Here is a 15645-nt window from a genome sequence, read left to right on the forward strand (position 1 = left end):
GGGAGATGGAGAAATGTCTGCACTTGACTGCTGTTACTTCACCCTGTTTTAAAGTGATAAGAGGTAGGAGAAAAGGGGGTTCTAAAATGAGTGGTACCAAAAGAAACTAGGAAGTAAGGGAAGAGAGAAAAGAATACAGTTGTCAGAGCACATCATAATCCCGCATGTACTCAGCTGAGTAGAAAAATCGCAGATATCTTTATAAACTTTGACAACACTGTTTCATTATTCATGAAGACTTTTTTTTGTAACCATAACCAGCTTCATTTTTAAGGAAATTTATTCTCAAGGCATTTTTTAATTGAGTTTTTATGGTAATTCTGTGTATTGACTATTGAGTCAACATACCAGATAAACTGTACTCCAGTTGATCCTTTTATTCAGCGGGTCTCAACTCTGCTTCTTCAAGATAATGAGGTGAGAATCAACCCAGAATTTCATGAATTCTTTGCATGGTAAGGCATGACCTTTTCTGAATTTTTAAGAGCGATTTTTCTAAAAAACAAAAGTTACCTAAAGAAGTTTACTTTAAACCCCAGAGTTTTGGGGTGGAATATTTCATTGTGTGCACATGTGAAATTATTTATGAATGTGTTTGTGTGCGCGCGCGTGTGTGTGTGTGTATAAGCACGTGTGTATGCACACACCAGCACATTTCAAAGTTGAATTGTTAACACTTTTAATAACTCACCTTTGAAATAGAAGTCCCTTGAAATCAGGTACTATTTTTGTTTAAAAAAAAATTCATCTTTAGGGCTGGGGTTGTGGCTCAGTGGTAGAGCACTTACCTAGCATGTGTGAGGCACTGGGTTCAATTCTCAGCACCACATATAAGCAAATACATAAATAAAGATCCATCAATAACTAATAAAAATATTTTTTAAAAAATTCATCTTTAGTGGAAATGTATCATTTCTGTCTGGCTCAGGACCTTGCACAGAGGTAGGCATCTAAAGTTACGCCATGAGAGAAAGAATGGCAGGAGATCCTGAGGGAGAATGTCCTTCCATCTCAACAGTGCTCCTGCTGTGCTCCAGGCCCTGCTTCCCTATTTCAAAGGACAAACTTGTCTGCTAAGCCCATTTTCTATAGCAGCATGGACTCATGTCAGATGTTGGAAGGCAGGAGATAGTCTATCCCATCCCGTCCCACCCCCACCACTGTACTACACACACCTTTCTTTTTACACTGGACTAAATTTCTAAAGTTGTTTTCCAACATTTCTGACAGGCCTCTTGAGCATGATATTTAAGGGGCACACTTTTACACGTGTCTGGGGTTGGCTGCAGTGTGGTCTTCCTAAATATATACTCTGTCCTCATGTGACCTGCTCTAAGAAGGGTGCAGTAAAACCTCCTCTATGCTTGTGCTGCTGTTTGTGCAACCCAGGATGTCAAAGCCTCTGCTTGCCACATGAGGTTGACTCCTTCTGGACTTATTGCCTACACTAACTTTTAGTTCTTAGTCGTATGAATGGTTATGAACTGTTCTAGACTGCAGAATATTCCCAGGGAGGAGGTTCCCTTAGTGACAGTGGGTGATTTGTGATGGTTCCAGAGCTTTATTGAGCCAGGGCATGTTACCTGACAGCTTAGTTGTGACACAGGAGACACAGAGCCCAGGTTGAACACTAGGAGGTAAAGGTAGGTGAAGGGAATCAGACTAGCAGAGGTGTTCGGGATGCCAGGCAAAGAGAAGAGAATGTGCCCTTTAGAGGAAGGTACAGTGAGCCATTGAGGCAGCTTGGAATCTATTGCCTGAATCTTCAGCATCTTCTTGGGTGCTTCTTTCATGAAGATCTTTTGTGCGTTACCTCAAAGAATCAAATTTTAATGAGGAGGAGCTGGGCTTTCATGAATTATTTGCAAGGCCAATTTCCCCTATTCTGTGGATATGTGCTTAAATTTCTAAAAATCTTTCTAACAGGACTTTGATTTTCTCTGATTAAATTTCTTTGATTAAATTCCTTCTTGCTAATGTGGTCCCTGTTTCTAGTCTCCAAAGATCTTTGAACCTAAGTAAGACAAAAAGCTGTGGAATTGTAGTAGTAACTCTGCTAGCTGTGAGTTTGTGGAACTCTGACCCTCATCAGGAGGATAAGAATAAGATTTGCCTCTTCACTAACACTTGCCTCACTGGGGAGCTGGGAAAACCAACTGAAATCCAACATTTAGAATGCCTGGCTCAGTGCCCACCGGTACTCATGCCAATACCTGATCACAGTTGTTTTCCTGATCTTTAGCATTTTGCCATCTCTCCCAATCTTAACTCAGATTTTATAGGCTGTCTTCTGTGTTTTCAATTAAACTATTGATTTGTATTAAATTTAATGGAGAGAGACCAAGGCTGGAATCCAAAGATTCTTACGTGTTATTTGTAGGGATCTTTGGGACACTGATGGTTGTTGGGGTCTTTGAAGTCAAATGCTTTCAAGAGCCTCATTATAGAAATCTGTGAGGCCACCATGCAAGAGAGTGGTGAGCTTGTATCAACCCAGAGAATGTGTGTCTTACCTAAAGCACCTGTTCCAATAACAGCATGTGCTTAACCCAACAGTACTTTGGGGGTTCCAGCTTCGTCAGCTGGAGGACAGAGATCCCTAACCCCTCATGCATTTGGTGACTGGTTTTAGCGCAGTGGTTCTTGTGTGGTCCGGAGACTAAGCAGCTTGTGGGAACTTGTGTGAATGGAAGTAATCTACTAGACCAGAAACACTGGGGTAGGGTGCAGTAACCTGGGCTTTAACCAACTCTCTAAGAGGGGCCAGGGGGTGCTACAGTTTGAGAAACACTGGTTTGGTTTTTCTGCCTAAACTGGGCATCACAATCACCTGGAGAGCTTTAAGAATCCAGTTGCTGCTGGGCGCAGTCACACACTCCTATAATTCCAGCAACTCAGGAGGCTGAAGCAAATGGATCAAGAGTTCAAAGCCAGCCTCAGCAACATAGCAAGGCCCTAAGCAATTCAGTGAGACCCTGTTGCTAAACAAAATATAAAAAGGGCTGGGAATGTGGCTTAGTGGTTAAGCACCCCTGGGTTCAATTCTCAGTACCAAAAAAAAGAGAGAGAGAGAGAGGGAGAGAGAGAGAGAGAGAGAGAGAGAGAGAGAGAGAGAGAGAGAGAGAGAGAGAGAGAGAGAGAGAATGAATGAATCCGGTTCCTTGGCTCCCAACTGCAGTTTCTCATTTAACTGGTTTGAGATACAGGCTGGACATTTAGATTTTTTTTAAGAGCTCCCCAGAGAAATTTTCATTGCCTCCAAGGAGCTTGTTGAAGCACCATCACACTCATATCTCCTGGCTGGGGAGGTGAGAGGGAGTGCATCCTGTGTATGGGTAAGAGAGCACCTTGTTCGCTGACTCTTCTTCCCCTGGGAGAATGTGGTCTTAAACTGCCAGCCTCCTGGAATATCCTTGAATGGGGTTTTTCGTAGACGAAATGAATATTCACTCAATGTGATTTGTTGTAAAGGTTCCTTTTAATGCTATATTTGTTCAGCAAATGTAGGCACTCATATTGCACAAATATTAACTCCTAAATCCTCAAAGGCTTTCCCCACGATATGCCATCTGGCAGGCATTATTGTAATCATCTCTTTATTATCCACACTAATGAAGGACTAGCATGGCATTGATAATTGAAAAACACAGATCATTTAAAAATCATTCAGACTAGTGCCAGCTCTGCTTCCCCAACCAGAAATCACTCAAGAGTAGAAAATATTGACTGATTACAGCTTCCTGTGGAGGTGCTAATATGTATTATTTTAGTTAAAATTTTGAGCAATAGAATAAGCAAGAGGCTTCTACATTATGATTCCCTTTTAACAATAAAGAAGTTTGTTTTATCGATGAGAGGCCTAAACACAAAGCAGATGAACAGCACATGTATTTAATATTTAACCAGTAAATTAAAGTGTGATGAAATGAATGTTGCATGAGACTCAGGAAGTTGGTAGATCCAGGTTTCTAGATCTTCTGGTATTAATTGTGTTACTGGAGACCATTCTATCCTTCACTGGGTCTCAAAATGTGGTCCCCAAACCAGCAGCATCTGCATTGCCTAGGAATTTATTAGAGATGCAAATTCTTGGAACCCACCCCAGACCTAAGAAATCAGAGATTCCAGAAATCAGGGGCCAGCAAGTGTTGCTCTTGAGATTCAGGGAACCGCTCATGGTTTAACACTGCTATTCTCCATCACAGGTTTGGTGTTCTGTCTATATAGTAAGGGGCTGGCCTTGGTTGTATTTATGGTGCACCATCCTCTCCAATGGATGTGGTGTATGGGCCCAGAGGAGATTTAGAGATTTTATGTTTTAGAGCTTATAACTTTCCCTTGAATGTATAGTTGAAATAATTTAGTTGAAAAACTGGTTTGTGAGTAATAGGAGAGAAACTGATCTCCAAGAATTAGCTAGCAAACTGCACATAGGGTGCTTCCTATAAAATAGCTCAAGGTGTCTTCAGCTGGTTGATACCACGTTCCCAAAGTGACAAACTCTGGTGCTCTGGAAAGGGAAGCAGCCATTTCCCTTCTCTCTAGGGGTTTAGAGCTGTCCTCTGTGATTCACAGAGCCGCGCTTCTACAGGAGTTAACAAATGACATTTCAGAAGGATGTACAGAGGTACACAGGCTTTGCAGTAAAACAAGGGGAAATTTCAAGCCATTTATCAAAGCTCTTGCAGCTTCCATTTCAAGACAGGTGGAAAAAAATAACATGGAACAAGAAAAGAAAATAAATCTGTACCCAGAGCATCTCATAAATAAGAAAGGAGTGGGGGAGCTCTGGCCTTGCCGGTTCTCAGAGTATTTTTGTCACAGTACAGAAAGCTTTCAAATATTTGGGCCTGTAATTCTTTTCCTTTTTCCATTATCAAACATCCGTGGTTATAAAATTATTTCACTAGCTATTAAAACCAAGAAAACAAAACAATCATTTCAAGGAGAGAGATGCTGGGAAAATGATAAAATGATACCTGGATGGGGAGGGTGGATAGACATAGTTCTTCTCCTCCAACTACAAAATGTTCATTTCACCTAAAATATAGTGATGCTTCATAATTTAGAATGAATCATTGAAAATCAAAAGCATTTTTTTCTAATTGACTTTTGTTTAGTAAGAGCCTATTTGTTGGGGACAATTAGGACATGGTTCAATGAACACAAGAGAGTTAGGTCTGTTATAATGTCTGGAAATGGTGAAGAAATTATAGCTTTTATTAAGTGGGATGAATTGCAGTCCCTTTCTGTCTGAGGGAATGATGTTGATTGAGGAGGACCCCAACAACTGGGGACCTGCACTGGACATCTTTGTGAAATCTGAAGCAAGGTCAGATTGGTCAACAACCTGATACTATACAGTTCTTCTCCAATGCCTGTGCTCTTGAATTCACCTTCTGGGTTTGATGCATACTGGTTCTGAAACTTTGGACTAGTTACCCAAACTCTCAGGCCCTTGGGTTCTTTCTTGTCAAAGAAGATCATGATAGCATTGACCCACTGAGGGTTTTGTGAGGATAAAGGGCTAGCATGTGCTAGACACCTTGCACAATAGCTGCACATAATAGGTATTACTTTACTAGGGTGATTTGCCAACTAGCTGTATGGTTCTTTAAAAGAACTCCAAAAATCAGTTACAGTTCACCCTCCATATCTGTGAATTCCTCATCCACAGATTGAACCAATTGTGGATAGATAATGTTTTTAAAAATTGTAACTGTACTGAACATGTGCAGACTTTTTGCTTATTAAGGATTCCTCAAACAGTATAGATTAACAAATAGCTACATAGCATTTACATCATATTAGGTATTATAAATAATATTAGAGGTGATTTAAAGTACACTGAGTATGTATATAGATTATATGAAAATACTATGTCATTTTATATAGGGAATCTCAAGATGTTGGTACCCATAGAGGATCCTAGAACATTTCTCCATGTATATAAATAATCAAGTGTATATAATTTTTTTAACTCTAAGGATCTTTTGAAAAGAACAGTTTCCTATTTTATACCCACAGTATATGCCTCAGGAAGGGTTGGATAGATAGAAGGAGGCTTCCAGGGGGTCCTGGGTGCAGAATTCAAGCAAGAGCGATGGACGATTCTGGAGCTGTGGACACCAATCTCTCTGGTCATCTTCACTAACATACAGTTTTAGAGGCTTGTTGAAATCAGATTAAGAGAAATTAATTTTTTGACTTGATTTACTCTTCGGGGTTAGTTTTGAAATAGACTCATAGACCAATAATAGAAATAGGTCTAAAATAAATGTTATGTTTTCTTCTTTTCCATCTGGCTCACTTGCCTTTGTTGGCTCATGCTGTATGGAAGCTAACATTGCTTAGTCTACATTTTTGTGAAATAAAATTTTCTCCATCCATGTTAAATCTAAATGCTAAACATACCAAAACAAAGGCATCCAGCTTCTATACTGGCAGGAAGGAAAAGGTTGGGAACAAAAGATTGCTGAGATGCACTGTCCAAAGAGGACATTGCTTACTCAGCCAAAGCCATGTTTTGAGGTTCTTGGCAGGCTTCTGAGTTATCTGAGCCACAATTTCCTGATCAGCACAATGGGAATCACAGTAGTACCTACAAAATGGGGGTGTTTTGAGACTTAATATATGTAAGTACATGATATTGCTCATTCCCAGATAATATTCACCAAATAGCAACCTTTTTATGTTATTACTTATGTTCATGAAAATCTAATGTAGCAAAGTAATCAATTTACAAATTTGTGTGTAATGGGGAAGGTTCCACCATTCTTTGATAAATAGATAAAAATATAACATCTTTAAGTACAAGCTATTCTTTTGACTAAATCTCTGTGTTCATTTATTTCTAGTACTTTGAATTTTTTTTTCTACTCTTGAATATAAGTTAGACCCTCTTACTCCAATGAATGTCAAATTGAGGCTGAACTGCACTGCATTTGACATCCAAAGTGATTTTCATTTTTGTTACAGTTATATGTATTTTGTGAGCTCTATCTTTCTTATTGGCAGTAGTACTTTGGTATTTTTAAAACTTTCCAACATTTTAACAAATGAATCAGGGTAAAATGTTAAAATAAACTATTCAAATCAATGCAGTGACATAACCTACTTAAATAGACATGATGAATAGGAATGTTTTGAAACTGGAACTCTGGCCAGTAGGCAGCCCCACTCTTTCATGATTTTAGATGTCGTTCATTAGCTCATAAACAAAATTTCAAAGCAGCTCGGCAAAGACTAAACTGATGTACTCTTGAATAATGTAGAAAAGTGTAGGTGGATTGAACCTTGAACAAGGGAATGAAAAGGCCTTCCTGTACCAGAATTAGAAAAAATTACCCTTAACACAAATTGCCCTAGCAAAACAGAGATTCAAACTGTTTATTAAAAAGTTTTCAGGGCCAAATGTAAATATGCCATTTCATGCAAGTTATTTGAGTTATGAGATGAAAGTAGTTTTTTTTTTTTAAATAATCCTTAGGCACTTAAATTTTTTCAATTTTTTATAACAATAGTTAAGGTATGATTTTATCGTGTAAAACATGATGCTTTGAAATATACATATATATTGTGGAATGGTTAAATGTAGCTAAGTAACAAGTGTTTTATATCACATAGTCATCATTTTTGAGGTAGAATAAGATGCCCGTTTTCACAATTTCTATTCAGTGTGTGAGCAAGAGAAGGAAGGACTGTTAGATAAATTGGAAAATGGAAACCAAATTTTCCCTGATTGAAGATGACATGATATTTTGTAGGAAACCCTGAGGACCCAACAAACAAACAAAAATCTTCACATTACTAAATGAATTCAATGAAGTTGAAGGGTACAAAATAAACACACAAAAATAATCAGGGTCAATGGGCTGGGGTTGTAGCTCAGTGGTGGAGCACTTGCCTCGCATGCGTGAGGCACTAGGTTCCATCCTCAGCACCAAATAAAAATAAATAAATAAAGATATTGTGTCCCATCTACAACTAAAAAAAAAAAAAAAAAAAAAATTAAAAGACTGGGGATAGAACCACCATGACCCAGTAAACCTCTCCTTGGTATTTATCTAGAAAACTAAAATCAGCATACTATAGAGATACAGGCACATCAAAATTTATAGTGCCTGTAATGTGTGTATGTGTTTTATATATATATGTGTGTGTACATGTGTGTGTATATGTGTATATGTGTATGTGTGTATATATGTGTGTGTATATATGTATGTACATGTATGTGTGTATATATAGGTATATATGTATAGACACAGAGGAATTTTTTTGTGTGTGTATATGCATGTATCTTACATTTTCTTAATTCATTCATCTGTTGGTTCCATAAGTTGGCTACTGTGAATTGTGCTGCTATAAATATATTAATGTGTGTGAACATATACACAAACACACACACAGAGAAAGAGAGTGAAGTTTTCTTAGCCCCCTCCCCCAAATTAGATTGAAATTATGGCATTTGCTGGGTAAATGGATGGAACTGGAGAACATTGTGCTAAGTGAAATAAGCCAGACTCAGAAAATCAAAGGTCAAATGTTTTCTCTCCTATGTAGAAACTAGAGCAAAATAAAGGAAAAAAAGCAGGGGTTGGAGATATTTTTGTGATCCCACAAAACAGAGGTTAGATTGATGGAGGATATGAAGGGGACTGAGGGAGGAAGGAAGAGGGCTGGAAAAAGGGAAGAACTGAGGAATCAAATTGGAAAAAGTTATGCTATCTACTTATACAAATATACCACAGTGAATTTCACCTTTAGACATATCTAAAATTACAAAACAAATAAACAGAATAAAGACCAGTAGTAGAACAGAGGAGGGAGAATAGAAGGAGACAGGAGGCCAGGGAAAGAAGCATGTGGGACTGAAATGGAGCACATTACATTCATGTATGTACGATTATGTCAAAAGGAACCCCACTATTATGTATAACTATAATGTACTAATAACATTTAGATCTGCATTTTCAAGACAGTTCTTAGTGATTGTTTTCAGTGATTAATGGTGGACAGTGGTTTGGTGTCTAAATAAGAGTCCTTGTGGAGTTATTCAATCATTTCAAATATATGGAGAATTTGGGTCAGTCAGGCCTGCTCCCCAGTTAGGCATATTTGCAACTGTTATGTCATCGTGCCATCTGTGGTGACCATAATTCCAGACATTTGGGAGCAGGTGGATGTCGGGACCTTGTGAACATCTGAATTGCATTCAATGTCTATACAATTTAGAGGCCTGAGGACTTTGTAACCCTGGACGCCTCCCAAAGCCTGTGGCCAGGTGTGTCCATACTTAACCTCACACATGGGAGTGAGGAAGTTAAGGTGCTCATAGGTAATGCCTCCTGGAGTCAGCTTCTGAGATAAGTGGCAGACACATGGCTTTATCCAGATCTTTCTCCCCTTCAGTGAAGCTACCAGAAATGTAATTTTTGTGGTTTTTTTTTCCCTCACAATGTTATATGTCTATGAATAAGCTTACATTTTGAGCTGCAGCGAGGTCTCCTAACTCTGGGTATAAAAGCTAGTTTTGCTGAACCTGTAGATCTGGAAGAAGTACCTTCTCTAGTCCTAGAAGCTTACAGGGAGATAGAAAACACCATCACATTTGATTTTAGAGCCTGTCTTCTGGCACTTCTGTCGTAGGAGGGAAACCAGTTCACTGGTGGTCAGTGAAGTCTGCTAACATATGCATGTATAGATATGCACAAGGAAGCCCACTTTTATATTTAATTATAATGCAATGATGAAAAAATGTACATGTAAACAAATAAAAGAAATACCAGAGAGTACAAGAAGGGAGACAAGGTGGGGGGAATGCAGAGCAGGAAGGGGGAAACACTGGGAAATGAATTGGAGTAAATTATGTTATATATGAATGTGTCACAATGAATCCCACTATTATGTATAATTTTAATGCACTAATAAAGCATAATAACACTTACATGTATATCATGCTCTTAGCCTATGAAAACATTTGTATTTAAATTATAAGTATTAACTTCTATAAAACTTTAGAATTAAAAATAATGTTAAAATAGTAATGTAGCAATAAAAAATTTAAAAAATAAATTCATGGAAAGCAAATAATAATAATAATAATAACAACAACAATAATGATAACAGTAAAATCTCATGTAACATTTTATTTTCATCACAGAACCATGTCAACCCTGCCATGGACTTTACTCAGACTCCTCCTGGAATGTTGGCTTTGGACAATATGCTCTACTTTGCTAAGCACCATCAGGATGCATACATCCGGGTAAGCATGCAAGACCCTTTTAGTTACTGTAAGTTTACTACTGAATTTTAATTTCAAACCTACAACTACAGAGGGGGTTACTTTTAGAAGAGTGGCCCCAGAGTTTTGTCTTTCTTCTATTGGTAAACTACAAAATTAAAACTTGGTGAAATGGATCAGGGGGATTGAAATAGGAATTTTTGACTTTAAAATTTCCCACATAGTAATATTTAAAAAAAGACGGTAGGTACTGGGAAACATTTTATATACTCTGATACAAGATTATGACAAAACTCTTAAATAACAAGGTACAGAAATGAACTATTTACCCAAAACGTACACAACCGACCTCTAATTTAGTGAGACTCCTTTAGACTTACTCTTAAAGTTGGCAAAAGCACAGAATTGTCTCTGGCATGTGGCTTCTGTTCAGTCTAATGCTGGAAATGCAATAAAATAAACCAAGCAAAAGAGAAAAATGGGAGAGATAGGAAGTAAGAGAAATGCCTCTCTCACATTTCATAGTTGACTAGTCAAACTCCAGCTACTAAGTTAGATTAGTTGATGGATAGACAGAAGGAAGTGGAGGCCTCTGTTTTCTCTGTGATATGGAAGATATCACCTGTCCTGTGGAGTGAATAGGAGTGTTTGGTGACAGTGACATAGAAAGCTTGTCCCTCAGATTGCACAATTGGAGCTCTGGATTCATGATGCCCCCTACCCTTTCTTGTCTACAGAGAGAAGAGCCCAGGTGCAGTTGGGGTGGGGTAGATCCAAGATTGAGATCAGGGAGAGACATGAATAAAAAGGAAAAGGGAGTTGGCAAGTAATCAGTATAATGAATAGATATTAACTTAGAAAATATGTGATGAACAAGTTACCTAAGGCAGGAAGCCAAAGACTGAACTGAAAGTCAGATCAGAGCTTTCCCCTTACTTTGACATTCTCTGCTGGTCTCAGGACACTGACTTCCCAGAGACTTGGGTTCAAGAGATGGCACTGTCTTTTTCTAGTGATTTCAATTCAGGACGTTCCTTTTGTCTAGCTAAAGTTTCTTCTGCAAACAAGGGAGACTTCCCAGCTCTCAACTGGGTATTTGGAAATATGGAGGCATATTTCTTTAGTTGTCACCATTCCTGGTAGGGAGTTACTGGTTAGACCTGTACTATGTCGGGCAATCTGAATAGAGAAAAATTATGCCCCCTGGTAGTGACCCCCTTGAATAAAGTCATGCCAGGTCTCCATATTCTTTGTAGGTAATGTATTTTAAATTTATGTGATTTTCTATGTATGTAATTTGGGAAGCTTTGACCTATTCAGAAATATTGTTTTTAATTTGATAATATAGGGGATATTATGGTCATTTCTCTGAAAGGTTAGGTTCTTTGGAAGTGTTTGGTCAATAACAAAGTCCTCCCTAAGAAAACTGTTTTCTCATACAACTTTGATTTGACTTATATGCGTATATATTTATTGCACAAAGATTTTCTAGGAATTCAATCTGCTTTCATAGTAAGAAAATTAATATTTTTGAGGTACTACGTGGCATATATCCTTGGAGAATTGAGCATGAAAAGCAGAAGTCAAGTAGGAATTGAATTTACCATCAAGTGATTAATGTTTGCAGATTAATGTCTCTAAAATTAGAGTTTATTGATGCTGAATGTATTGTTAATTGCATAAGGAACATATGTCTCATGAAAAGTAGTTTAATGAATTTTCTGTTATAAGTGAAATTAATACCATAGCAACCAGAAAGGAACTCTGTACACAATATACACTTAAAAGAAAAACTTACGTGTAAGGAAAAGTGTGACCCTTTTTGTTCATGTTCATATGCACTTTGCTTTATTAGTTAGACATTCCTATACCTAGGATGTCTATTTTTTCTCAAAAGCGACTCTTTCCTGATGTCCTTTGTGTCTTATCTGACTTTGAGGCATTAACCACTGGATAGAAAACTAAAGCTGTTTCCATGAATGGAGGTTATTAGTGGATTGTATAAAATCAGAGGCTTTCTGCAAGGGAGTTTTCTTGTGACTATGAAGATAAACACCCCAAAGATAAAGTACTAGTACTATAAATAGTAAAAGTAGTGATCCCTGACAGTGCATTACATTTTGATCTAAGAGTGGAATGGTTTCTTCTGAAACATAAAGTGGGGTATATTTTTTTTAAAGTTTGCATTTTGATAAAATTTACTTTTTTTTTGACAAGGTACATCCCCTGTATGAATGCAGGGATTCATTTGTGATCTATGTCTTCATTTGATAAACATTTACTCTGCATCACAGTAGTCTCACCATTCACTTTCTTTGCCAGGCAGGTTTATAGTTGAGATTATTTTTTTTAAAAAATGTATCACATACAAAACACACACACACACACATACACACACACACACACACACACACACACCTACACCTTGCTCTTTACACTGCACCCTAGCGGTGAGCTGGGTGGTGGGGATTCCTTGGGGAGCAGTTTGCTCATGGTTCTGACATGATAGAGTCTACTGCCTAGAGATGGAAAGGACAGGTATAGGTGGGCTGTGGGTGAAGCACCAAAGACCAGGCAGTTTCCAAGTCACTTGTAGCGTGTCTTGATTGGGGAGGAGACACTGGACAGAGGAAAGTCACCAACACAGATATGGGGGTCAGATTAGGAGAGCTTCCTGCAGGAAATGGTGTCCAGTCTGAGAGCTGTTGGATAGCTCTAGTTAACTAGGTGAAGGGAAGAGCCTGCAGAATACTCCAAAGGGGGGGAACCCTGTGAGTGAAGGTGTAGGGGTGTGTGCTCGGGGAGCCAGCTAGCACAGGGTGGCCAAGATGGGAGTAGACAGGTGATCAGGGCTTCAGAGGCAAAGGTGAGACAGCTCATCATGAACATTTGAAGCCAAATCAAGGTGCCTGTTTGGACCTACACACAGTGAAGAATCTCTAAAGTGTTTTAAGTAAAGGTGATAATTAATTTTTGAAAAATCCCTCTTATTAGAAAACCAACATGAGAAATGCAGAGTAGTGGCAAAAATAAAATTGGGGAAATTGTAGAGAAATGAAAGTAACCTGAACCAGGGTGGTGGGCATAGCAATGGAGAGAAGCTGTTTAGTTGAAGCTAAATTAAACTGGATCGTCTCCAACCAAGAGAGAGATTTCTGGCTTGGAGGAGTAGATGAGTGGTGATGTCATCATAGTCCACCTCCTTAAACATTCTTGTTCCCTCCAATCTGTTCCTCTGTAGCATTGCATTTGATCTTAATGGCTTCCCTGCCAAAGTCTGGTACTTTCAGACCCACCTTTCATGCCAGTTGTTAGGATGATCTTTCTAAACATAGTTCAGAATGCTTCGGGGACCACTCCTAGGCCACAACTCATCTCTGTGGCTTTCTCGCTCCCTACCTACCCCGCTTTCTGTGTTCTCTGCCCTCCACACTGCAATGGACTTCTTTGTCCCTACAGAATGATGGCAGGCTGCAAGCCAGCCAGGCAGATCCTCAGTGCTGGATCCTGGCTGTCACTCTTCTTTGAGCCCAAATGCCCCTCCCACACCATCTGCCTGTTGAACAGCCCTCAAGTAAAGCTCATCCCTCTGCACAAAGCTTCCCGGCCTTCTACGCAAATGACATTATTGACTCTCTTTACACCCTGCACACATGACAATGTTATTCCTATAATCTCTTATAGCTTTAAATTATTTACTTTCTGTCACTCCTTGTGCGCTTATAATTATACAAGGTCACCTCTATAGCTAGACCCTGGTACAGTACCTAGCACATAGCAACTTTCAATAATTTCTTCTTAATTAAGCAAGTGAAGAGTTTCTTTAGTTTTATCTAAGTGGTCTCTTGCCAATGATTTTTTTCTTTTCTTTTTTTTTTTTTTTTAATCATCTGAGAATCATGGCCTTCATTTCTCGTAACAGTTATAAAGGTATATTTTGCCACATGCATTCCTTGACGGTGGATTGGTTCCTTATGTAATATTTGAATAAAGTTTTGTAACTATGTACTAATGAAAGCGGTGGATGTAATTGAATTACCCCACACTTGGACGGGCACAGAACATGAGGAGGAATAGCAAATCTGAGCATCCCACTGTGCGTGGATAAAATCTGGAGGCATTGCATGATTTCAGACTTCTGAGTCTTATTTACTCTGGGCATAATTGCTCTTAACTTGTTCTGGGGATGCTTCACTCCCTAACTCTCCCTACCAAGGGAGCAATAGGTATTAGGCTCTCTCTATGAGGAGATAGGCAGATGTGTTCCTGCTGTTAGTGTTTCAGAAACAAGGTAACAGGAAGGAGCTGAGGGAATGGTCTATTTTGATTCTGTGCTCCTCCTACCCATGACAATCCTCAGTGTACTGGTCACTGTGGGAGCCAAGATTCAACCACAAAACAGGAAGTAAAGGCTAGGAAACCCAAGACCACCAAACCCAAACACAGAATAGCCAGGCTGAGGGGAGATGTTCCAACTAACAGAAAGGGTGGTTTCAGACAAAGTAATTCTTTTTTTTTTTTTTTTTTGTACCAGAGATTGAACCCAGGGATGCTTAACCACTGAGCCACATCCCCAGCCCCTTTTTATATTTTATTTAGAGACAGGGTCACACTGAGTTGCTTAGGGTCTTGCTATATTGCTGAGACTGGCTTTGAACTCATGTGATCCTCCTGTCTCAGCCTCCTGGCCTACAGGCGTATGCCATGATGCCTGGCTCAGGAAAAAGTAATCCTTAATGCTAATATCCAACTTCCTGTTTGATTAGAGAAAAATGAATGCATGGTACAAGTTAGATCATGCAAGCCAGGCTGCAGAGGTTAGCTCAGTCTTCTAGAAGCCCTAGGAAATATGCATTGCTATCACTATTTTATAGGTTCAGAAGCTGAAACTTAGAGAAGTACAGAGATTCACTCTGCCAAAGAGCCAGTAGACAAATGCAATTCAAACTCACATCTTTGGATGTAAATCTTGGGTTATGTTCAGTTCTGCAGCCTCCTGTCCCATGTTGAGTGTGATGTAAACAGCAGTGCTGTCCCTTTTGATATGGAAAGGGGACAGAGTCAGAGACCATTAGATGGGACATTCACAGGACCATCAGACAAGTGGTTGTACTCAGTTATGATCTCCTTAAATCCATCCTGGTCAGGAAGCAGTTTCTAAAAATGAAAGGCTGTGCCTTCCCTCTTTTTGTTACAAACCTTATAGACAGTATCAAATTGTCTTTATTAGATTGTAAATCCTTTGAAGACAGAGGTCGTCTCTTTCCTATATATCGGTCGTCTCTTTCCTATATATCACTGTATCACCAAATATTTGATTGACGCTTGAACAATGTTCTTTAAAGGAATAAATGAGCCCAGGGAAGGTATCATTGCAGAGCTTTCCGGACTTCAGATGT

The 15645-nt window shown here is 38.9% G+C and overlaps 1 protein-coding gene across 3 annotated transcripts in view; it reads left to right on the forward strand.

Moving 5' to 3' along the window:
* ELMO1 (engulfment and cell motility 1) overlaps positions 1-15645 on the forward strand; it is a 562967-nt gene that overhangs the window by 272157 nt on the left and 275165 nt on the right. For all 3 annotated transcript variants that reach the window (XM_081286788.1, XM_081286787.1, XM_081286789.1), the window contains exon 14: positions 10163-10267. In XM_081286788.1, the coding sequence (XP_081142914.1) occupies positions 10163-10267 (105 nt within the window). The remainder of the gene's footprint in view (positions 1-10162; positions 10268-15645) is intronic.

The sequence above is a fragment of the Spermophilus citellus genome (assembly GCF_964194105.1).
Source record: "Spermophilus citellus genome assembly, chromosome: 3".
Taxonomy (NCBI): Eukaryota; Metazoa; Chordata; class Mammalia; order Rodentia; family Sciuridae; genus Spermophilus; species Spermophilus citellus.